General features: G+C 39.5%; 1 protein-coding gene across 5 annotated transcripts in view; it reads right to left on the reverse strand.

Annotated features, from left to right (window-relative positions):
• The window catches only part of Nav3 (neuron navigator 3), a 694,335-nt gene that overhangs the window by 121,472 nt on the left and 546,916 nt on the right, over window positions 1-25,947 (reverse strand). For all 5 annotated transcript variants that reach the window (XM_050135526.1, XM_050135525.1, XM_050135523.1 and 2 more), the window contains 3 exons: window positions 18,195-18,310; window positions 1,993-2,101; window positions 634-1,017 (listed from right to left, as the gene is read on the reverse strand). In XM_050135526.1, coding sequence (XP_049991483.1) covers window positions 634-1,017; window positions 1,993-2,101; window positions 18,195-18,310 — 609 coding nt within the window. The remainder of the gene's footprint in view (window positions 1-633; window positions 1,018-1,992; window positions 2,102-18,194; window positions 18,311-25,947) is intronic.

Below are 25,947 nucleotides of genomic sequence, written 5' to 3' on the forward strand. Positions count from 1 at the left end.
TTTCAGACAACCCTTGTGAAAGAGTTGATTGAACCCCATAGGGGTCGTGTCTTACAGGTTGAGAACCACTTCTCTAGACAAACAGCAGAAAAACTTAATGGCTGATCAAAGGAATCTTTGAATTTTGAAGGAAAATGGATGAAGCTAGAAAACATTATTTTGAGTGAGGCAACCCAGACACAGAAAGACAATTATCACATGTACTCACTCATAAGCAGTATTTAAACATAAAGCAAAGAAAACCAGCCTAAAAACCACAATCCCAGAGAACTTAGACAACAATGAGGACACTAAGAGAGACTCACATTGATTTAATCTACATGAAAAGTAGAAAAAGGCAAGATCTCCTGAGTAAATTGGGAGCATGGGGACCTTGGTGGAGGGCTGAAGAGGGGGGGGGGATTGGAGAGGCAGGGAGGGGAGTAGAGAGGAAAATGTAGAGCTCAATAAAAATATAAAAAGAGAAACCTTTAGTATTTTTGCTTTCTACAAAGGAGCAGAGGAGGCCCTGACACATCACAACTCATCTCAGAGTATTAATGACCTAGGTATCTTCTATGTCCCCTTCCCAGCTAACATATCCTCACGCACCCCTCCTGGACAATAATGTTTGCCATACTGAGGGCCACTTACCCACTGTTGATGTCATCAGCTCTCAGGCTCTTCCCAAGGATGTCTCCATCACTCATGTACCCACCGACATCCACTTCCGAAGACACGTCCAGGTCACTGCTTGCTTTCTCGCTCATATCTGTTTGTGACATGTTTCCCAGACGGGAGACAGCGGCTCGGCGGAGAGGTGTTGTATACATGAACCTGGAGGGGTCCGTGTGGATGAACCGGCTGGTACCGCTTCGAGGGTATCCAGCGCCCATGGAGGGGGCATCTCCAGCCTGAAGACGAGGACATGCCTGACCCAGTCTCCAGGTCATGGGAGTAGGTCGGCTTGACAGGTTGGGGATGGTCCTTCCATTTACTTCAGTTGTCACGGTAGTATCAAATGTTGTCTCCAGGGTGCTGTCAAACAAAGAAAAGAGAAAAAAAATGAAGAGATAACTAGACTTTGGTTCACTAAGACCAAGATGCAAGATGACAGGAAAGGCTAGAGTTGAGTGACTCTGGCTATAAGCTCATGGCTTTTATGAATGTGAATGGTGCACGGGTTCATTTTATGATCCCAATCGTCTCTGCAGATGTCAAAATGTAGGAAGACACACCGATTCAAAGTGATTGATTTCAAAAGAGAGGCTTCCAGTACATTTTAGACTAACCAAGTATTGTTTCACTCTTGAAAAGTAAAATGCAGAAATTTATACATCTTAAGATTCTCAGATCTGTGCAAGAATTCTGGTGTGGGCATGCTTGCGTGGATCCCTGGCAGCCCTCTTCTAGCGGTCTCACTAGAAACATTTGTTGTTGACTAACTAATTCAGTCTAACAACGAAGTTCTATAGGAGACAAGATAGAGAGAAGACTTAAACACCTGACATCTCTCAGCTTAAGGATCAATGAAACTGATTGTCATGTACTAACTGAGGAAGAAAACAGTAAACAACACCAAATTTCTTCTCTGCATCCTAAGAGGAGTCAATTGTTGCATTATAGTTTTTCCTTCTCACTTGTCTCTCCCCATCTCCCCTTTCCCCTATCCCACCCCACTCCCCAGCTCCCAATTTTTGCCCAGCAATCTTGTCTACTTCCAATATCCAGGAAGCTAACTATATGTTTTTCTTTGGGTTCACCTTCTTATTTAGCTTCTCTAGGATCGTGAATTACAGGCTCAATGTCCTTTATGGCTAAAAACCAATTATGAGTGAGTACATCCCATGTTCATCTTTTTGGGTCTGGGTTACCTCACTCAGGATAGTGTTTTCTATTTCCATCCATTTGCATGCAAAATTCAAGAAGTCATTGTTTTTTTTTACCGCTGAGTAGGACTCTAATATGTATATATTCCACACTTTCTTCATCCATAGGTAGAACTTCTAGTACCTGTGACTTATCTGGGTCCCACGAAGACTGGACATGGTCTCTTCCAAGTTCTGCCTTAAGTCCGCTATGTTCTTGACTGTGCGCATTCTTCTTGTTTCAGGGTCTTCACCTGGAAATGAGTGTAAGACATTCACTGTTGATGGCATGGTCTGTGCAAGGACAGATGTTTACACAGATGAGCAATATAAGCCCCTCTACTTTAAAACAAAAAGACAGGTAGAAAATTCCAGATAACACTTATCATCTAAAAATTGTAATTCATTTTTACAACCACAACACATTTAGTATCACAAATAAAAATTCTGAAGTTTTAAAACTACAATAATACTCATAAGTATATGATCATAGTCATTACAACATTTTAGACAATTGGAAATGCAGTGTACAGTACTTCCAGCCGCTGGAGTGAATTTTAAAGTTTAAAATTATTTGGGTATTCTGATTTTAACAATTATCCTCTTTCTCTCTCTCTCTCTCTCTCTCTCTCTCTCTCTCTCTTTCTTTCTTTCTTTTTTTCCAATAGGGTTTTACTGTAGCTTTGGAGCCTGTCCTGGAACTAGGTCTTGTAGACCAGGCTGACCTTGAACTCACAGAGATCCACCTGCCTCTGCCTCCCAAGTGCTGGGATTAAAGGTTTGAGCCACCACTGCCTGGCAATTATCCTTTTCCAAGCACATCTGGAGTAGCTGAGATGCCTTCCTTACCTAGCATTATACACGGACAGTAAGGAATGCTGATGCACCTTTTCTCACAAAAACTTTTATGTTTGTCTTATTAGACTAATGGAACAAGATTCACAACACTTATTTTTTGTTACCTCTATATTTTGCTTAGGAAACTAAAATGTTCACATGGGGACGTCACAGCTCAAGCACACCTGACGGTATCCAAACCTAATCTGCATGGAACAAGAAGTTCTGATCGTGTCATAACCACAGACAATCCACATGAGCACCCATCTTTTGGGTGCAGAAGAGTCATTAAACAATGTTTATGGTTACAAATTGGCAGAGGAAGGATAACGGGTATACTATAGTGGCAGAACAAGTTTTCACCCCCACCAGCAGAACGTGAGTGCTCCCCTTTCCCCACATCCCTACTAGCACAAGCTGTCATTTGTCTTATTGATATGAGCCATTCTTATGGGTATAAGAATGAAATATGAAAGTAGTTTTGATTTGCATTTTTTCTCATGACTAAGGAGCAGTGCTGGATGGGTGGGGAGCGTTTAGGGGAAATCTGGGAGAAGATAGGAGAGGGAAAACAGTGACCAGAATATATTGTGTAAGTTTTCAATTTAATAAAAGAGAGCGATAAGGAAAGGAGAGAGCAAAGAAGAAAAGAACTAGAATGAATGGACTAATAGGGACAAGTGAAGGAGAGAACTGGGAGGAGGAACAAATGAGAGAGTATAGCAAGAGAATCAAAGGAAAGCGGAAAGAAGAGAACTGCATTATGAAAACGATCATGCAGATAAGTCAAAATGCATCAAACACACACATACACACACACAAACACACATTCTGTTTTAACATTCTAGGTACCAATTCAATTTACTAATATACTTCCTTCGGATTCGGACCAAATTTCAAAAAAAAAAATGTACACATATAAATTCTGTCTCTTTAATTAGAGTTGTAGAGTTGATGCGGGGGGGGGGGCAGAAACCCATCTATGGAACTGACTTGTGACTCCCATGGGATAGATACATGTATTTCACCTTCATCTTCAACACTGGAAATCTCTCTACCTCTCTCCTCCCAACATTACCGGGGTCTGAAGATGAATATATTTTTGAGGAATGAACCACAGCTATCTCTTGAAAGCTCTACTCTTTGGTGGATCCAAAGACTCTGAGAGCAATTGGACAAACTTACACTATCCTGAGGCAGCCCTCAAATCATGAAAGACTTCTGCTGTTTCCTTTACCATGTCTCAGGCACACATGACCCCTTTGTTCACACCCCTCGGCCTGGATGTCAGCCCACACAGCCCCTTTCTGCTGCCAGTGGGCACACTTGTTGCCGCTCATTGACAAATGATTTGAACAGTTAAATTACAGCCAACAGAAGCATTATTATTCCAAATTGAGCTTATATTATATTGCTTCACTAAAAGAAAAATACTTTAAGAAACAGAAAAAAAGTAAGACAGGACTCATAAATGTGGAAAAAAATGTTCCTACGTGAACTTGAACGATGCATTCTCTAATCCCATAAATTAACATTCTCAGAAACTAGAACTGTTTCTAAGACCCAAGATGCCAACCATATCCTCTCTAGAAATGAGATGCATGATCTCCGTTAATATGATATAGTGTGACTGAGAGATGGCCACGGTGATATTCCTTTTTCTTTTCTAAGTAATGTGCTACAACTTTGAGGAAGAAAAAAGGGGGGGGGGGCTTGCAGAGAAAAATTTAAAGAGCAATGAAAGAATATAATTATAGCCAAAGGAAAGGCGGAAGCAGCAGACTGGGACTAAAACAGGGAGAAAGTTTAAAGATGAGGAGACACTGGAGACTACAGGAGGGGGGAGAGCAGGCACAAAGCACTGGCCTGAAACATGTTTGTGGGCGACATCAGTACCTGCTACCCGTCCCTGACCCAATTGCAGTCAGGCTGTATCCTAACCACTTGTCAGGTAGTTCAGTATTAGAATGGGTATTTAAGTTATAGCCCATATGTTTTTGTTCAAGACCTATTACTCTCACAGGTTGCTTCTCTGAATGTTTTCCCTATCTATATACTTTTGGTAATCCTAAAGGAGTGTTTGATTCAAGGACGCTTCCAGGTGAATTTTTGGGCTTGTTTATGTGTTTCTCTCAAGTATCAGAACTGCATTATTTCCCTTCCTCCCTCTTTTGATTTTATCCTAATGAGATTCACACAAGACACCATGCCACTCATGGCAATGAGACAGATGGATCTCTGCCCTCAGACACTTACGCACCACACCATCTTTGCTGCCTCGTTCATTGCATGAAGGATACCAAACAAAGCAAAATGCATTGCTTAAATAATTTCAGTGGCCTATGAAAGGCAAGATAAAAACTAAGTGTGTTTATAATTCCCGGGGGAGTGGTTGCACAGTCTGGAATGCCCTTCAAAGTGATATTCAAATGTAGGGGAGTGGAAAGGCCCAATAAAAGGATGCATGCATCTAACTGTTTAGCAAATAAAGAAAAGTTATAAGAACAATACAGGTGCAAAGTTTACTTAAACATTGAAGTGCTTCATTTCTTCCCATTGACTTAATGTATTATTCCCAAAAGAGTCTTCTCATTCTTTGCCTATCACTGTGGCAGGGACTTCCATGCATTTTTAAAGATGATATATTCTCTAATCTACTTGAATCCTCAACCTGGCACAAAAATGCTCTCCAACAGCTTCCAGGACAGCAGGCTCAATGTATAATAAAACTGAGCATTTAATTTGGGTGGTGTGCCCTTGCTGTGCATGATACATATTATAATTAACATTGTCACACTACCATCTTTTAATGGAAACCAACTGGTATATGTGTGAAATCTAATTTTATAACTAGATTCTTCATAAATTCATTCTTGATACACTGTTATTGAAAGGCTATCTATTTTTTTGAAAAGTAACCCTACCTTTGTGAATGACCCCACCCATTATTTTTAGATTAAAAACTTTAAACTTATCTTTATAATGTTGACATTTAGTAGATTAAAAAATATGGTTGGTGGTCACAGAGTGGCATTTTAAAAAACTGTCCTACACATTTCAAGCACAGATCCTTGCCAATTCTAATTTATTGGGATACTCAATAGTAAAAAGTTGAGCTCATGAAACCTTGGCCATAGCTAACTTATGAGAGGCCATTTTGAGTCAGAGGCAGAACCTTATCAAGAATGCAGCAGAAATTTCATAAATTTCAAACAACACAATCTAGGGAATTTCCTTCTCGCACCTGATATGGAAATACGATTATTATTCACATCAGAACTGTATGAATGTGAACCTCCCTCCTTGCTTGCATTTTTGTGTGCTGGCACCAGTGGGTGGGAGGGGCAACCCTAATGGAGAATAAGCATGTGAATGTGATTAGCAAGATCTCAGTTCAAAAATGCAGCATGGCTTAGACACTTCTATTGGGAGCCTGTTCCATGACAGCAATGATCCAGGTTATTTATGCACAACAAGCAAGATTTCATATTTATATCCAACCACATCTTGCAATAATTTAACACAGCAACCCCCAAATACTGCCTGGGGATTGCACTCTACTCACATCATTGAAAATACTAACATGAAAGGTACTTAGAACAAGATGAATGCGACAATTTTACAAGCCAAAGAAGAATATTGTTTGATTCTACAGTTCCAGAGGATCAAAAAGAGATCGGAAAATAGAGCAAAAGACACGAGGACTGAGACTTCCTCTGCTCTTTGTACTATGCAGAGCTTTCTTTATGAGAAACAGCCCATCACCCAAACCAGACAATAATGTAGAAATACACCTCTGGCATCTGAGTCCTAGGAGGATGTAGAGTCAGAAATTACTATTCTCCAAACAGTGGAATCATTACTCTTTTGAAGCCAAACTGACATGAAAAATTGAGCCATATTTTGCCTCAGTCATCTCTCTAAACTTTCCCATTCCAAACCTGTTCCCTAAAACATCACAGGCAACCTCATTAAACACCTTGTCATAGGACATTCACAATGAGAATAAAAACAAACCTGCACTTAGCACCATCTGGGTGTGGGAAACAAAGAGATCACCGGGCAGGGGTAGTTCTTTTCAACTTACAGGACACCAAAGGAAGTCCTTTCTGCAAATCTGCACTGACAGAAACGATGATGTGCTCTGTGGCTTCATGTTTAGAGAGTTCTGAGGAGACTACATGATGAAAACATATGTCCGTGGGAAACCAGATGTAGAGAGATTAGATATGGACATTTCTTTTGGTACCCTTGTAAGGTAAGTGACAAGGGTGGCATTTCAAGTTTCACCACAGAACCCCTCACATCTAGTTGAAGATAATGTCACTGAATGTGGAGGCATTAAAGGGGCCCAGTTTGTAGAGTATGAAACAGTTAATAGTCAATCCTCTGGTTTAGTTGTAACATTCACATTCAGGAGCAGCTCTTCCCAGACACAGGAGGAAAGAAAGGAAGAAATGAAGCAAGGAAGCAAGGGAAGGAGGGAAGGAGGGAAGGAGGGAAGGAGGGAGGAAACCAAGGCGTGGCTAGAGAGCTCAGGCCTCTGCATTCAGAGTGCTTGAAACATCAAGGAAGGGCAACAATCTATTTAGGTAACTCCAAAGCAGCACACGAAAGCATACAGAAAATTTACACAGGAGACCCTTCCATCTTCATTACACATGTAAGATAAGGTCACCTTGAGAGAAGTTAAACAAGACTCCGTGAATGACTAAGTGGATAGCATGCTGACCTTTAGGACTCCCTAGACTCCCCGTCAGCGATAACCTCAACTGAGACTATTTACTTTTCCCGGTGAAATTTCAAAACACGTACTCACAGTTCTGTTTGACAAGGAGAATCGTTTCAAGAAAGAAGAAAAATCAAAATTCTGAGCACATATATTTCATAAGGAATTAGTCTAGAAAAATGGAAGACTCCCAGGAATCCCTCCTCAGCAGCCTGGACTCACCTAGTAAGTCAGTGTAAAGTGCCTGCTCCAGGTCACCCAGCATGGTGAGGATCACATCCTCATCCAGGTGAGCGGTCCCTTCCCGCAGGCAGCTTTCGCCCTCCTCGGCTGCCCAACTTCGGCTTATGCTGCTTGGCTTGGAGGACCCGTTTTCATCTTCGGACCTGCTGTCTTCATCACTGTCCCCTTCCAACCCTCTCCTTGCGGCCCAGTCCTCCAAGTCATCAGCACAGGACTGACTGCCTCCTGCAGGCAAGAGGCTCCAGGCTCCTGAGCCGCTGCCATGGTACAGCGACTGCACGGACCTAGAGAGAAACCTGGAGAGTGAGCCTCTCTCTGCATAGCTGGCTTCTCTCTGGCTAGCCTTGGCAGCGTTTCCAAACCAGTTGGAGATGCGCACAGTGGGTCTCCTCTCTCCCTCGCTGGTCAGGGAAAGGTTGGTCAGCGACTTTTGTTTCTGAAGGCAAGCTCCCTTTCTCTTGACTTCTTTACCCCAGAACACAGAGAGCTCCGCTGACTGCTGCATGATCCTCCCGCTTTTCTCTCTTCAATCGGACTTCATATTGTCTTTTGCCGCTCCAATTGTAACTGCCCCCCCCCTTTTTTTGGTTTTAATTAGCACGTGCACTTCAACAAAAGCTCAGGCTCAGACATTCACAGGAGATTGCCGAGACGGGGTAGACGCAATCATTTTCCCACAGCTGAGCATGCCACATCGCTTCACTGATCGGCAGTACTTACAAACATTTTGCGTAAATATGTCTTAAGCAGAAAAAGAGTTCACGGAAAGACTCTGCTCCAGCTGAAAAGTAGCGCAGAAGCCAACTACGTTTTCCCGTCTTCATCCAATCGTGTGTCTCAGCATGATGGTGCGTCCACATTTCCATCTAATGCTTCTGTGTTCCGAAACGCAAGGTGGTGAAGCAGCACTGGATGTCTCTCGGTCCCGCCCCACACCCCTGCTTCTCACTAGCCCTTCCCTAATCCAGGTCTGCAAGCTGACACAGTGCAGTAAGTACGGCTTTCCGCAGCAGAGCCCAGGGACAGCAGAAACGAAGCTCCGGAGCCCAGCCCTGCTTGAGCCTCTGTCGTATTTTAGTATTCCACCTGCATCCTCAGATCTATGGTTCTCCCTTGCTGCTGCAGTGGATGCTGCTGGCTGCCATGGCAGCAAACACCCTGCTAAATTAAAACAGAGGCACGGCAGCAGCTGGCCAAGCGAGAATGCCACAGGTTTCCGAGCCAAGCGAGAGGCTATAGGAGGATCCTCTGCAATTCTAAAAGACTCTCAGCCTCTCAGCCACCCAGCCGCCCACACGGGAGCACACATGCTCTCACACACACTCTTGCACAGCGTGCTCTTCCTGATTCCGAGAAAGACAGGCTAAGTCTTTATAGCTGCAGGCAGCTGAAGCAGGCGGATCTGTCTTCTGAATGTCGGGATCCGTGCTGTAAAAGCACAAATCAAATTCAAGAGCTTTGTAAAGGACCTAAAAACTGGAGCCCGAATCTCTCTCCCCTCTGGCAGGTAATGTTTTGAAGGGAAAGCTCTCATCCTGCCTTTTAAAATATTGAGATAATGCTTAAGAACAAGTTTAAATTCTTAAGATAATGAATAAAATTCTAATGTGATAATGAAAATCAAGATTTCTTCCTTATTTCCTTCAAAAACATAGCAGAAACAGCAACCACGACAAAAAAAATTTAGTCAAAGCAGTGTTACTCACAGCATAGACCAAAAAAGTTTATAGCCCAGTGCAGACATAAAGGGTGTGAAGTAAAATACACAAAGTACATTCTTGTTATATACCAGTTTCTTCAGTCAACCCATGAGTCTAGCACAGTACAATTAATTCCTACTATCACATATATTGATGAATGCAGAAAACTTAAAATATAAGTATCTTATTTTTTTAATCTCATATTGTGTGTGTGTGTGTGTGTGTACCATACTATTAGGATGCAATCCTGATTTTTAGGAAAATTTATTTTTGCGAATATGTGGTCTATCAGAAATCATGCATCACGTGGATGGTGAAGAAGGGTATTAAGAACAAAATTTCTGAAGGTTTTTATGTTCCCAAATATCACATCCTAAGAAGGGGAGAGGGGAAAATAATTCAACAAGATAGTAGCTATGTCAGTCAAATTGCATGTTAAGTCTTGATCATCTTTGGAGATGGCAAGTGACAAGAGCTGTGAGTTCCCATTTTCACTCACAAGCCTCAGTGGGGAGAAATGTCTTCTTCACTAGCTAGATAAAACAGCACAGTAATATGCCATGCGTATTCTGTTTCACATGATGACAACGTTCCCGGGAAAGGTAATGCCGGCTTGTGGTCTCACTCAGTGCAGACCGTCCTTCAGTCCATGTTACCAGTATGCACGATTAGATGTAAAGAACCAACTGCTACCAAAATGGTGCCATCAACAAGCAGTCGGCTGTGGATACTGATTCTCAATTCTCACACCTTAGAAACTGTGTGCATGCAATATATGTTTAAATAAAACTAATGCACATAAATGGTCTCTGAAGTAGATCACTCAGGCTTCAAAAACAACTTCTTTCTCAAAAACCACGTGTGTCTCCAGACGACCAGAACACAATGCGGTTCTTAGGACGCAAACATTCTGTTTCTGTGCTCCATGTAACATACACATTGCTTGACATATGGAAATGGACCCTTAGGCCTCACTGATTCACAACATGGGGAACCGTAACACTTTATAGGTCAAAGAATTGAACTTCTGCGTGTATACATGAAAGCGGTAATTAGACCCTTCCCTTTCAAAAGGGTGTTTATATGCCAATCACCTTAAACAGTGGTTTTCCAGTTTTTGCTAAGCACCATTAGGAGGACTCATTAAAGTCCCATTTGCAAGGCACCGGGCCCACAACTGTTCATTTTGTAGGTCTGAGAAGGTCATGACATTGCTTTTCTAATATTTTCCCCAAGTACTGCTGGCTCTGGGACCCTGCTTTTGTGAACCGTGCGGCTGAGGTTAGTGGTTTCTAAGGAAAGATGACTTTTGTTCCCTAGGAGACATTTGTGCTTCCAATGGGAGAGGGTAACATCTGAGGGCCAATGATGTTGTTAAACATCTTACGCTGACAGGCTCAGAGCCCACGGAAAGGAATTATGCCCCCTCTAATGTTAGTGGTGTCAAGGTTAAGAAGCATGGCTCAAAGTGCCTTTCAAACTAACATTTCTCTTTCCAGACACTAATATGCACCCTGTACTGGTTAACAGCTCCTGCTTAGGTATATTTTTCTCTCAGACCCATGACAAGACCACTGCCAGGCACATATTGATCTTATGACAGAGAACAGAGATGTGCACTCTAAACAAGGGATCTCACCGTTTCTGTTCAAGAGTGGACTCCTGTCATTTTTCTCCTTGCATTTAATTTATCAAATCAAATTGCACGTTCCATCATAATTTTCCTGGCCCAGAAATACAGCACTCTCCTCACAGGGTGAAGACAGCAAAAGTGGGCTAAAGTCAATGAAATCGAAGAAGGAAGAAACTGCACACAAACATCACCGATAATTTTGGAACCATATTCCAACAAAGGAAACAGCAAATGGGGGGTTGCCATGTTTTGTATTTATTTAAAGGTTTTACAACAAGCTTGTAATTTCAGTAGTTTTGCCCCCGGAACTACTAGATGTAAATTTACCCTGACAACTCTAGGGAGTCCACTTACATCACGACAGGCATCCATCCCTGCTTTGTTGCGTGTGCATAACACAAGGCTATTTTTATTTATGTGGACTTACACAGAGAAATGCATGTTATACACAGTGGAGGAAAAGCTTCCACACAAAGAGAATAAAAGCAGTGAGCTGCAGAAAGGTGATTCATTCTAAATTTTATCCATATATAAAATAAAATATCTCCACTGTAACGTCCTGGAAAAGAAAGCTCTCGGGTCTTTTGTGAACACCGTTTTCTTATTTGGCTATTTGAGTAGAATGTGTAAGCTGATTTGAATCACCCAAGCTTGATCTTCTCAGACTCCACAAACATTCAAGAAACGGGAAATTCTGGTGATCATTTGCAAAGGCCATAAATGCCAGATATTCCCTATTCTTTAATGTAGAGTGTGCACAACCACTGCCTTTGGTTAAACCTATATGCTTGATTCTAAAATAATTCCCTGGAATCATCTTCTTATTTCAATATTACTTCTTAGAAATCAGCATAGTATTTTTTATATTTAAATATATATTCCAGTTAAAAGGTTAAAAACTGCATTGAACAAATGTAAACAGAGTAGATACACATGGGAGCAGAGAGTCTTAGGCAAAATAAAAAAAATAAAAAATAAAGGCCAATGTGATCTTAAGTAGAAAGCACAATCTGAAAACATTTTACAAAGGAATGAACATTTAATCTCAATTACAGCTGATCTCTTGGCACTTACAAGAAATGGCCTCAGAGAAGAAATTCTCCCTGTCAAGGAGGATAAAAATACAAACAAAGCTAACACAATGAATGTACATGATAAATTCACCCAGAAATGTAATATCAAGATGGTGACATGGTTTCCTAGAGGAAGGAGCTTTGGGCAACTAAGCAGATTTATTCATTGCTGTGGGCTGCCCAGTGCATAGCAATGCTTAGAACCCACCACTATCAGATCCGGGAGAGGCCAAGGAGCTTTCTCCAGAAGAATGAGACAAGCAAAGGAAATCTGCGTGCTGGTCCCACAACGTTGGAGAATATTAAAAAGTCGCAAAAAGTCTTCAAAGGCAAAGTGAGGCCTCTCATCTCTAATGCTTGTATTCAAGCCTAAATTCAACTACATTAAAAGAAAATCCACAACGTTTTCTTGGCAAAGACATTTTAACCGCTCCTAGTGAGCTATTACAGCAAGGAAAATTTAAACAGGTAGCCTCCCCCTTAGCAAATTTCTCTGACCAACTTACACTGCAGTATGAACAGAAAGCTTGCTCCTTAGAAGTATTAGAATTTTCACAGGCTATACATCACGTGGTTAATGGAACAAAGATGGGTTTGACAACTTTTTAATTAACAGAAAAAAGATCCCCCTTCCCTGGGGAACATTATCAACCTTTATAGAGGAAGGGGGAGGTAGTTTCATACCATATATTTTAAAAAAATCTACAGATAATATAATCAAGATTATTTTGTTTTTCCATCCAAGTCTGTATTGGTTACATTTCTCATTGATGAGACAATGTTTGAGGAAGGTATTCCATCAGGTACAGCAGGCATGGCAAGAGCCGGAGGACACTTGTCATGCAGACTTTGAGAGTCAAGAATAGAGAACAGTGAAGTAGGTGACTGTGAAACTGAAAGGCCTGCCCCTAGCGACCCATATCCTCTGGCAGGGCTCCACCTCCTCAAAGTCTAACAACCTCACTGAGTAGCACCACTTGCAGGGAACAAGTGTTCAAACACAAGAGTCTCATGGGGAAGTGTCATCTTGAAAAACCACAAAATAGTCAGTGTTTTCATTGAGCGCTAATCATTCTGCATTACTATGAGCCCTATTGACTGGGATGTCAGCCAAAGCCCATCGCAGCTCTTCTTTTTCTTGATGTTCTATATACCTAAATATCGTTAGGGTTCTGTGGTGGCTCGAAAGAAAATGTCTTCCAAAGGGAGTGGCACTATTAAAAGGAGTGGTCTTGTTGAAGTGGGGATGGTTTTGTTAGAGGAAGTATGTCACCATGGAGGCAGGTTTTGAGGTCTCTTTCTCAAGTTTTATTCACTGAGACAGTTGCCTTCTGTCAATGTCAATACTTCCTGTTGCCTTCTGATCATTATGTAGTCAGCACCATGTCTTCCCGCACACCACCATGCTACCTGCCACGATGGTAATGGACTGAACCTCTGAAGTGTAAGCTGCCACCTTAGGTAAATGCTTTCATTTTAACAGTTGCTGTGGTCATGGTCTCTTCACAGCAATTGAAACCCTAACTAAGACAGGCTCTTTCTCATCAAAGGGCCCATTTATATAATGTTAGCATTTTATTCATTTCATAAACAGCAATTGGGTGGGAATTATGAACCAACTACATACTAGGATACACCAGTTAATAAAGGCAAAAATAGACATGGAAAGATGGGCTCTATTCCAGATAGATCTCGAAAATATAATTATTCTACTATTTTAAAACTGCCTAGAATGTTAGGTTTTGGGGATTTTTATTTCTAGTGTTAAAATTTTAATTTATGAATTATCACTTGATAGGCTAGTACTCTCCAACTGAGCTATATTATCAGAACAAAACTTTAGTTCTTATGGAATGACATATACAGTGTCACCAGTATTAACTGAGCCTCTGAGATGAGACAAAACAGAAAACCACCAAATACTGAGAAGTGTATCAAAGGCTTATTCCCAGTTTCCTGAATGCAAAGAGAACAAACCATTCACACAAGGTCAGTAACATAGTGTAATGGACTAGTCTTCAGGTGTCAGAGGATAGAAGGAGTCACAAATGAGGCTTGCATTACCATTAACCAAAATGGAGAAGAGGCAGACAAAGAAGCTTTGAAGGCAGATTTAAGATTTGTTTTAAACAGAGCATGTTGGAAGTATCTGTGAGATATTTAAGGATATTTATTATTTAAGATATTAATGTAGGATATTTATTTAAGATATTTATGTATTTATATATTGAGATATTTATATAAGGAATTGGATACTTGTGTCAGGTTACAAGGGAGAGGACTAGAGTAGAGAAATGATGGTGGTCATCAGTATATGAATCACATTAAAAACTACAAATTACTGTTACTTACCAAGGGAGAATGTATAAATAAGTCTTGGGGGAGAAGCTGAATTGTTTCAATGATAAAAATTTAGGGTGAAAAGGCACAGCTAGAAAAGATTACTAGGAAAGAACAAACAGAGAGCTATGGGAAAAATCAATGGAATTTTGACATCAAGCCAGAAATGTTCTTTTATAAGGGGATTTCTTTTCTAAGAGGGCAGCTTCCTGGTCAGAGGTGAAGAATATGAGCCACAAGGCTTAATCTTTGGATTTTGCCAGGTCTCCAATAATATAAGCTTCAATTAAGAGCAATTTCAGTGCAGATATGAAGTAAAAAAAAGCTAGTTCGAGTAACCTAGGGCAACAATGAGAATGGTTTCATAGTCAGTTTGAAGGCTACTCAGAGTAGGACAAAAGAACTAAATTATAACTATGTTGGAAGGCAAAGGAAAGCTGTATTATATTGAAGTTATGGATACATCTTCACTTTGTGGTCTAAAGAGATGGTTTGGTAGAGAGGAGGTACATGAGAAGGTGAAAGAGATGACGGTACAAAAAAGCAAAGCAAACAGGTATCAAGTAGATGTAAACAGGTACTAAGTAGATGTAAACCCTGAATGGGTAGACATGGAAGTAGAGCTCATGGACTTCCTTTCTTGTTTCCCATTCTACAAAGTTACATCAAGGTTAACAGTTAAAAATATTAGGACAGGCAGTGTTGGAGTTTGGTGACAAAAAGGTAATCTAAGAATTTGAGAGACTGAGCAGAATTAGGGAACCATGTTTACTGGGGCTGCTAGAAATGCATAAGGCTAAACTGATCACTACAGAGTCACCTCAACCAGCATGTAGATTTCCTCTTATTCGTTCATTATTGATATAAAAAATTGAGGAATTGAATTCATTTAATTAAAGAATTAAATAAGACTATACTTGATTTGGTGAAGTGAGAAAGCACAAAGGAATCAGGGATGTGTGTGAGTGGGGAGAATAACTCTTCTGTTACCACAATTACTATGCTGATCAAGAAGGAAGAAGACATAGGCAGTCTGATAAAGGGAAATGATAAGACATGAGGTTCATACTCTAGAAATCCTAACAGAATCATTGTGGAGTCAGGGAACAGTGGGGAGAGCATTGTAAAGACAGGGGACTTTAAGCAGTGAGAATAGAATTTATGGGGCTAGAGGTATGGTTCAGTGGTTAAGAGTACTGGTTGCTCTTCTAGAGGACCAGGGTTCAACTATGGTGTCGGATGGCGGCTCACAAGTGTTACTTCAGTTCTAGGCCATCTGTCACTGTTTTATGTCCCCTGTGGGTATCAGGGACCCATATCCTTTGCAGACATACATGATGAACAAAAGAACCACCAAAGCAATTTTAAAAAAACCAAATAGGATTCATGGCAAAGATGTAGAGAAGTTATATTTCCTGATGATACCCAGGCCTAGGCACCAACTATGAGAATGTGTAGCTCAGCTGGGATTATGAGACAAGGTTCCTGGATGAGGCTAGGTTCTTGGGAAAGTCATTTATTTAAACCCTTAAAATATCAGAAATTAAAGCAGGGGTTGCAATGGAGGGAGGGACAGTGATCTAGAAGGAAAAGCTAATTTCAAACAGATAAGGGCAAAAATGACATAATAGCACAGGACTCACTCCAGCACCTATTTTTTGTTTCCTTTTCTTCCTCAAATTTCCGACCCATATTTCTATGAATCACCAGTTCTTCTGCTAAATCCATTACATTATTACACAAATATCTGGTTTATATTACATTTTCAAATATTTTATTAAAACACCAGAACATTAAATAGAAATATTAATTACAAATATGAAAAAATGATTCAAGGTAGACAGAATAAGATGCTGTAAAATTAAATATGGATTATTTGCTCCATGAGAACTACTCATTGAGGTGCTAACTTCAGAAAACAGTTTTCCTTGGTGAAACAATGATTACAATTCAAATTCCACTGAAATTCACTTCCAAGTGTAGACTGGAGTACTGCACTTCATCCTCATAAAGCAGATGTTCATACACATTCAATATGGTAAATGAAGCATCGTCACACCACAACTTATAAAATAGCTTGTCACAATACAGGAACAGAGAGCACCATCTTGACACTTCCCTGTAAAGTCTGATGTCTATAAATACACCGCCAGAGCCATATCTTCACGCCATAATGTACCCTGCTTCTCCTTCACTGGCCCTGGGTTGTATCTGCCATCTGAAGACACAGATGCAGATGGAATCACTCATTCCAAAAGTTGCACCTGGAGTGTTGTTCTCTCATTTCTGTCACTACCCAGTGATAGGTGTTTCAGGAAGAGCTCACGCTTGCTCAAGGGAATTTCTTGGTTATCAAAGTGTAGACCTTTCCAGTTGTAATTTTTCTTTTTTGCTTTTTTGATCTTCAAGATGGGAATTACAGGCCTTGAATTAATACAGACATGTTTGAAACTCAACTTGTTCCTTAGTTTTTGCCATTGGACTTGGCAGTGAACAAATGAGGGCTCACCTGCAGATTTGCTGGAAAAAGAGAGGCTCCTCTACTTGCAACCCTATCCAAATTTCTTAAATTCTCTGCAACTAATGACAATACAGTTTTCTAAGAAATTACTTTGGTCCTCATGAATGATTAAATATGAATATATTATACATAATAAATATATACATAAAATTAGCCGGGCGGTGGTGGCACACGCCTTTAATCCCAGCACTTGGGAGGCAGAGGCAGGTGGATCTCTGTGAGTTCGAGGCCAGCCTGATCTACAAGAGCTAGTTCCAGGACAGGAACCAAAACACTACAGAGATGCCCTGTCTCGAAAATAAATAATAATAATAATAAATATATATAAAATTACATGAACGGTTTTCCATATAATCCTAAGCTTATATGAACCACCGGGAAAATACTCAACTCAAGCAGAAAAATCCCTTTTCATACAGTTAAAAATAATTGTATCTGGGAGATTTTACATTTTATATCACCTACATTTGTACAATGAAACATTGTTGTAACTAGATTTTTGCCAAGATGGAAAATGTAGAACTGTTGCAAACATCACAGAATTATATATAAGATAGAACTAAATCAATTATAAGCTTCAAAGTTATGCTTAATCTTTAGTATAACTTCAATCTCCATACAGATCCAAGGACTACCTGATGTGGATTCCCCTCTGTATGCTGTGAATTCCATTGCCTAATAAAGAAGCTGTCTTGGCCTGTGGCAGGAAAAAAGAATAGAGCTAGGTGGGGAAAACTAAACTGAACGCTGGGAGAAGAAAGGCAGAGTAGAGAGAAGCCATGTAGCTCAGCCAGGGACAGACACGTTAAGCCGGTAAGCCACAGCCTCGTGGAGATATACAAATGAATGGAGATGAGTTAATTTAAGATATGAATTATCCAGAAATACGCTGACATTATTGGCCAAATAGTATTGCAAATATCATGGCTTCTGTGTGATTATTTTGGCACTGAGCAGATGGGAACAAACAAGTGGCCCCCTTACAACAACTACCCTACTAACCATAGAAGTTTCCCTAGAGGCAAAATGACTTGAAGCAAACTACAGTTTCAGGTTTTGAAAAAACCACCATGCTTTTCACACTTTTCACACTTAACAGAGAGATCATCCTGACCACAACATTCAAATATGTGAGAAACTCTGAAGCATGAAATATATGCAACCCAGTCTTGCAAAATTCACAGAGCACATTTGACTTAATAAAATAGACTTTCAAGGAGGTTACAAGAAATCTGAGGTTTGACTTTTCCATTAATCGGCTGCTCACTTACCAGAGATCTCTTCTAGGCACTGCTTAGCCGTCTTATTATATGAAGAGTCCATCTTTGTGGGGCTGGTACAGGAGTCAGCTGATGGTAAAGAGGGGCCTTCGTTTTCTGAATGTGCTCTGAAGTTAACCAAAAAGACAGAGACAAACAACTGTGGTCACCAAGGACTCATCTTAGCATGAGGAGAAATCAGCTCATTACAGGTTTTCCATTGGGTTCGACAACTCTTTCCAGTGGCTGGGATGTTCCAGAGATATCTCTCTGGATGAGAATTTTAGAACTTATTTTATACATAACACCCAAGTATGAGTGAAGTATTGAATCATATCTCCTAAATTTTTCTGCATTTGTAAACCTATATCTATCGATAGTTGATTTCATTGAGTGAAACAAGAAACAGGGGGTCCATACTATAAAAATCTGACCACATAAACATATATAAGCATAGCAAATCATTGCAACCAAACCCGGAACTCTTTTTAATGTCTACCTTATAAAATGTATCCTGTAATATAATGCATAAGAATAAGTAACAAAAAGGCAGTAAACTAGAACTGCAACCCTAATGATTTAGCTACATAGGAGTCTGGAACATTATAGAAAGCCAGAACTGATCTTTCATCTGTTTATATTTGTGTGCTTGTCAATAGTGCGTGGGGAGGATGAGGTTAGCAAGTAAGGGTTTATCTAATATAATGGAAAGCGTTCACCAAAGGAAGCAAGTGCTGTTGATATTCCAGTCTCGCTTTAAGGCAGTTTCTTTCCTCTATACACAAGTGAACAATTTAGGAATCTCTTGATTCAGACACAAATGCACACATAGTTCATTCAAAAGCTCATGTTTGACAAAGTCACAGCAGGAACCACCGAGACAACGGAGTCAAACGGGCACAGCACGGTGTGCTGCTGGACTTTTATTTTTAGTAATAGTTTTCCCTTGTCTTACTTAAAATTCTGTTCACAGTAACTGAGTCTGAAGCATGTCAAGTCATCTGCTATTATTTCTTACTTTAAGATCATCTACAGAAATATTCATCTGTTAAGTAAATTTTAGTATACTTTTGATTCACTTTTGACTGATCTATGACTTTTAGCCTAAATCTTGATTTTGATAAAAATACAATATAAGCATTGATATCAGAACTAGTTGATATCCGCCCATCACTTTGGGGCAAGGAAGTAATCTCAGCACTTCAGAGGTAGAGACAAGAGCATCAAAAGTCTAAAGCTATTCCCCGACATATAACAGCTCTTTAATCCTCTAAGGCAAATTTAACTTCCCCTGCCCGTGAGCACTTTAATTAGGACCTTGACATTACAGGGACCACAAAAAAAAAAAAAGAGTCTAAAGCTATCCTGGGATAGCCTCAGATATATGGTGGGACTGGGGTGGGGTGGGCTTAGCAGAAGGCAGGGTGAGGAAAGAAGGGATGGAGAGATGACTAAGTCTGTAAAGTGCTTGCTACATAAGCATGATCTGTGTTTGGACCCCAACGCCTACATACATATTTAAATGCAGTGGTCTGTCTAAAATCCCTGAGCAAAGAGGTCAGAGGTAGACAGATCACTGGAACTCACTGGCCAGTCTATACACCTGAATTGATGACCTCAATATTTCAGTTGGAGACCTGTCTCAAAATATAAAGTTGACAGTAATCAAACACCCAACATTAACATCCGGCTTCCATATGCGGGCAACTGCATTCACTCATGCACACAATGGAAAAACATATATGTATGATTCAGACATATGACACACACACACACACAATTGTTATTGAACTGGCAGATACAAAAATTGAAAAGCTGATTATTTTTCAAGAAATCCCTTAATGCCATATGTCATCTTTGGATGGATATGTCGTATACATTAAGTGAGACTCATAAACAAAATAAAGCAAGAATTTTTATGTCTAGCCATGTTGACCTCCGCTAATTTCTGGCAGAGGGGCCCTACTTTATTTTTACCTTAAACAGTATAGCAAATTGAAAAGTGTCAACTTTCAATGAACAGATTTTATACCACTGCATCAGCAAAGACCCCCAGGGATGCTCATTCAGCTGCCATCTTTACCCTTCACTTCGTTTGATAAATTGGGGACATTTTGAACATTAGACCTTTCATTTCATCAAGAGACTCTGGCCTTCACTTCTATAACCCAAGTTCTCCATTTTGCTTCCTAGTATCTTTGGCTTCTATAATTTTCATCTTTTTATTTGTCCTTTGAGCAAAAACCAAATCACTAAACGTTGCAGCTGTAGTTGGTAGAAGACCCAGAAAAAAAAAAAAAAAACTTGGGAAGGCTCTTCAAAGGCTCACCCTAAGAGTCTTTTGCTTTTCATTTAACAATCTTCCCAGGTGGTCTCAGTCATATTCACTGAATTAAGTAGTACCTGTGCACATGTGATGGCCATTCTTGGTTGTCAGCTTGACATATCTGGGAGGAGGGGACCTCAACTGAAGAAATGCCTATATCAGACTACCCTAGCTTATGAGGCATCTTGTTGATTATTAATTGATGTAGGGGAGCCAAGTTTATTGTGTGTAGCACCATCCCTAAGCAGGTGAACCTGGTCTGTTTTAGAAATGAGCCTGGATCAAACCAATATTCAACTTATTAGTCAAGACTAATTTCTTGTGAAACATTGTATCTTTCTGACCTCTCAGCCTATTTTGTCTGAATAATGAGGCAAATGTACTCTCAAGTATTCTAAGACTTCTTATTACGTGTTGAGCAAGTGTGAGTATGAATGTACACTTGAGACTCTTTAAAAAAAACTACAAGACTGCTTGAACAGCAGTGTGGAAAAGACACCCTGCCTTGGCAAGCTGGCCGGTGGCCAAGATTGGTTTGCAACCCTGCAGGTTTAGCATTCAGAGAGTCATCTCCTCGAAGCTGGGTTACCTTACATGTTTACTGGAATGACTGTCTAAAGCTCAGTGCTGGCTGCTTCTGATTAGATCAATACCAGCAACTGTCATGGGAGGCAAAATATGCGATCACTGAAGTTATAAAAACCCACAGGATGTCCCTCTAGTAAAGTCTGTATGGACCATGAAAATATTTAGAATGTCTTGACAGTAGGGATTTTGCTCCATGCAAAACAGATCTTAGAAAGCACTTCTGAGATGACTATGTCTACCTTCCTCACCACATGAGACTGATCGTTCAGTTCCGCTGGCTATGCCTCTCTTGTCCCTTATCTGAGACACAAAGTGTGCTCACATTTCTGATTGCAAGCTCTTAATTCAGATACTCCCATTATATTGTGTTATTGTGGGAGTACATACTTCTGACTGATTATCTTTTGATGTCTTTTTAGTTTACGGCACAAGAGAGTATTATTTATTTTCAAGTTCTTTGGTAGATATGTTATGGCATTCTCAAAGTGAATAATTTACAGCAGCAAAATATGGATACAGATTAACCATTACAAGGAATGTGAGACACTAAACGTCATATCCTTTACATTATATCCACAAGTTCAGATCAGGCATCTCAATTCCATGCATTTTATAAAACTGCCATTTACCTAAGGAAATACATTTATAAAAGTAGTAGCACTAGCTTTTAACTCTGGCCTACTGGGCTGTAATCAATGCTCATTAGTATAATTTTACCTTATATTTTAAATAATGAAAAAAGGCAAATTTCTGGACAATTCCCAAATGCCCTCTATTCTTGTGACTATTACATACTTAGAACAAGAATATTAGGGTCTTGTTATATGACACAGTAGATGGAGACTTCAAACTCCTCAGGTACAATTTGACAGAGTGAATACTTAAGGCCATCCTTGACTGTTCCCACAATCTGGCATGACATTGGCACTCATTATATGTGCCTACTGAAGTTATGACATGGACTTGGGCAAATACTATTTAGTTAATGTAGAATTTTACTTTTCCAGGTCTACAAAATGTCACTAAAACTTGCAGAACTAATAAATCTAAATCTCCACAATGATTAGCACAGAAATGAAACTCCATTTTTATGTACTTTCTGTGTAACAAGTATTGGTCTAGTGCAATATTTTTGCAACACCACTAAACTTCACTCCAATTCTGCAAGGTATGTGCTACAGATAAACAAATTACAGTTTCCAGCTGTCTGACCAGGCACATGCTTAACCCATACTTGAACTGCCTGAAAATGGTGAACTTATCAATCACCACTTTGACAGTTGGGCTGCATTTAAATGCCCCTGGACACTCAGTATTGTATTTCAAGTTCCTCTTACTAATAGTCAGTTTAGTCTATAAGAGACAACATTGACTGTAACAGCATCAACTGATCTATTCTAAATATTACACTTTACTGGCCATTTAAGAAATTTGATAACACATATTAGGCACTATCAAAACTGAAATATCATAAAAGCAATTTTTATATTAGCCTACATTTAACTGCATAATTTCTGATGGAAATGCATATGTATATTCTTACCCAGATAACTTAGTTTTGACCACTTAGAAAACCTAGAAGCAATAAAATGGTTAGAAATATAATTCCCCATGAATAGAAATTAGGGATAATTAAATGACAGATGAAGCTAATGTAGGGAAAGAACAGATGAGTCAAAAGCACGTCTCAAAGAGTGGTCATGCTTGTTAAAAGGTTATACAAAGTGGCCTGAAGATGTCTCAGTAGCATAGTTAGGGAAACTGAAAACATGAAAATAAATTATGGCAGCAGTGGATTATAACACGTGAAATAAAATTGAATTCTATTAGTCATTACATTATAGAGAATGGGGAGGAACTGCTTTCTTACACTAAGGTGGCAGGAAGTAAACACAGAGGAAAAAAAGAATTATGAAATAATCCTCTTTAGAATACAATGTTAATTCAGGCAAGTAGCCTCAATGGATGTTAAAAGTTATAAATGAATGGATATAAAGAATAAAATGTTTCATACAGTTTCAAAATACCTTCACAAATGCTTATTAGGAATAGTGGAATTATTTTTTAAATAAAAAAATCTATAGGAACTATCTTAAAGAAGCAGACTAATCTTATGCCACAATAACAAAAATATAAATAATCATATAATAAATACCTTTAGCCTAAACAATGGAGTGGACATAGAATTATTTATGTGACATTGGAGGAAAATAAGTCCATTTGTCTAACAATGGGAAATATCAGACCTACCCAGATAAAAGGAAAGTACTGAAAATTGGCCTTCAAAACAGGGATTTTATAAAAGTCAAGGAAATAATGAAGAAGTGACTGAGGGCTGCTAGAGAGACATGACTACTACATGCAACATTAATTTTAAATTACTAATAGTGGTATTTTGGAAAAAAATAATAAAATTAAGTAATGTTTTAGGTACCATAAATACAGTATATATATATATATATGGTATTAGCAATATTGCTTTACATTTTTTATATATTTAATAGTTTTTGAATATCAGACAGCCAAATTTAAAAGCCCAAAACAGGAAAGGTTGTGTATACCCCTCTATGCTCAGAGAACGCCAGCTTACAGCAGGATTCAATATAATAGTCCATCTTCCAGCAGAATCTCTGTATTTCATCTTTAAAACACTGCAGTGTGAGGGCGTTTAAACTACTCCCCAGTGCACATAAATATATCCAGCCTAGTAAAAGACAAGCTTGCAAGGCAAGAATTCAATAATCTTTAGTGTGTGCTGATGACCAATTATGCCCAGTTCCCATAAATCTCCAACTGCACTATAATCTGCAGAGGTTGCTTGAGGGCATACCGTGCTTCATCTGAAAGATGGTTATATGCTCCATATTTCAATCTTTGTGAGCTCACAGCTCCTCCTACTCGATTTATTGTTCAACAAATAACCTAAGCCTCAAACCTTGTGAGGGAGACAGCCAGAAATGAATGTTTTATAGTCTTTGCCTTTCAGAATACAGCGTATACAAATGATAGTTTTCCAAGGTACTCCCTGGGCAAATCTGGACTGTACAACATCTTAAGACCCAAAGCTCCGCTAGCAGTCTAAGATGCTGTCTCAGAAGGGGTATACTTTTACACCAAAGTGGAAAAAATGCTTAAAATCATTGTTCATTCATCTAATTTTATAAATATAGAGAGTTACAGAAACTTGCAACTAATATTTAATAAATTTCCAACACTTAGTGATTTTCTTTTCTTCACTAGTCATGCTTTGCCAGCTAAGGATATTTTTCTCTTCTGAGAATTGCCCAGGCAGGCCCTGCCTCAACTCTTTTGCTTGTAGGGACCCACACTATATTAAACACATCATTTTATTGTCATTTACAATATATGAGAAGAAAGAGTGGAGCCGGGCGGTGGTGGCGCACGCCTTTAATCCCGGCACTCGGGAGGCAGAGGCAGGCGGATCTCTGGGAGTTCGAGGCCAGCCTGGTTTACAAGAGCTAGTTCCAGGACAGGAACCAAAAGCTATGGAGAAACCCTGTCTCGAAAATCCAAAAAAAAAGAAAGAAAGAAAGAAAGGAAGGAAGGAAGGAAGGAAGGAAGGAAGGAAGGAAGGAAGGAAGGAAGGAAGGAAGGAAGAAAGGAAGAAAGGAAGAAAGGAAGAAAGGAAGGAAGAAAGTAAAAGAAAGGAAGAGTGGAGAAACTCACTGGAATTTAGGTGGGAAGTGGAAAAACAGAAACAGGAAGAAACGCGTGACTCAGGTGGTGGTGTGGAAGAATTGGCAGGACTAGTGAAAAGGTGGATACTTTTCTGGGGGAGTGGTTAAGAGAACAAAAAATGAATTTTTCTGCCCCATTTATCTTCTTTAGTCCTTCAACCACCTGGGCAGGAATCCGTGATGTGGGCCTTGGCAGCTATTTTTGTTTTTAGGATGCGTATGGCACGCCACAGTTTATTCCTCTGATCCTTTTAACCTAGATTGTAAAATTGCCAAATACCAGATCTAGACACCTGACAAAAATCCATGTTTTCCTTGAAGCCTCGCTTCGTACTTGAGCCTCCCTATTAGACACTAACTGGCCCAACATGCTTCCAAATATTTAACAAGAACTCTTTCTTCGATATAAATTCTAAAGCAATGCATTTTTGGACCAGCAATGTTTACACATTCCAGTACAGTCTTATCATGTCCCCTTCCTTTGTATCACTCTTGAAAGTAACCTAAAGAGTGAAGGATGGGTGTATGGAAAGAGTCATATGTGGTGACTCCCTTTTTTTTTTAGCATCTGTCAAATGATCATGTGACCATCTCATAGATGTTTCTGTGGACACATTAAGACTTACAAGGGCAGGCTATTCCCATTTCAAAGAGCTGTGATTGCTATGAACCTCTACTGTTGAGCTTATGTCTTGTATTAAATTCTCCACCTTCTAATGTTAGTTACTTCCGCTCATTAAGCGAGTAAAGGTCATAATATATTTACAATCTTAATTACTTTGTGGGGATAATTGAGTTACAAAAGTAATATAAAATATGTTATGTTATACTTTATTAAGAGTTAGATTGCATGAAACCCTTTAAAGATCATAACCTGACATTTTATTTATGGGACTCTGGATATACAGTTGGTAAGAATGAATATTAGGATGCAAATATTAATGTTCCACTAGGGATGATAATTAAGAAAGTGTCCTGGTGAGATTTTGTAAACTTGACGCAAGTCAGAGTCATTTGGGTAGAAGGAACCTCAGTGGAAAAAAACAAAAAACAAAAAACAAAAAAACAAAAAACAAAAACGCACCTTCCAAACAGACTATAGGCAAGCCTGTGAGGATGTTCCTGTATTAACAATTGACCCAGGGGAGCCCAT

This window comes from Alexandromys fortis, unplaced genomic scaffold (assembly GCF_014885135.2).
Source record: "Alexandromys fortis isolate MF-2015 unplaced genomic scaffold, M_Fortis_MF-2015_v1.1 scaffold_24, whole genome shotgun sequence".
Lineage (NCBI taxonomy): Eukaryota > Metazoa > Chordata > Mammalia > Rodentia > Cricetidae > Alexandromys > Alexandromys fortis.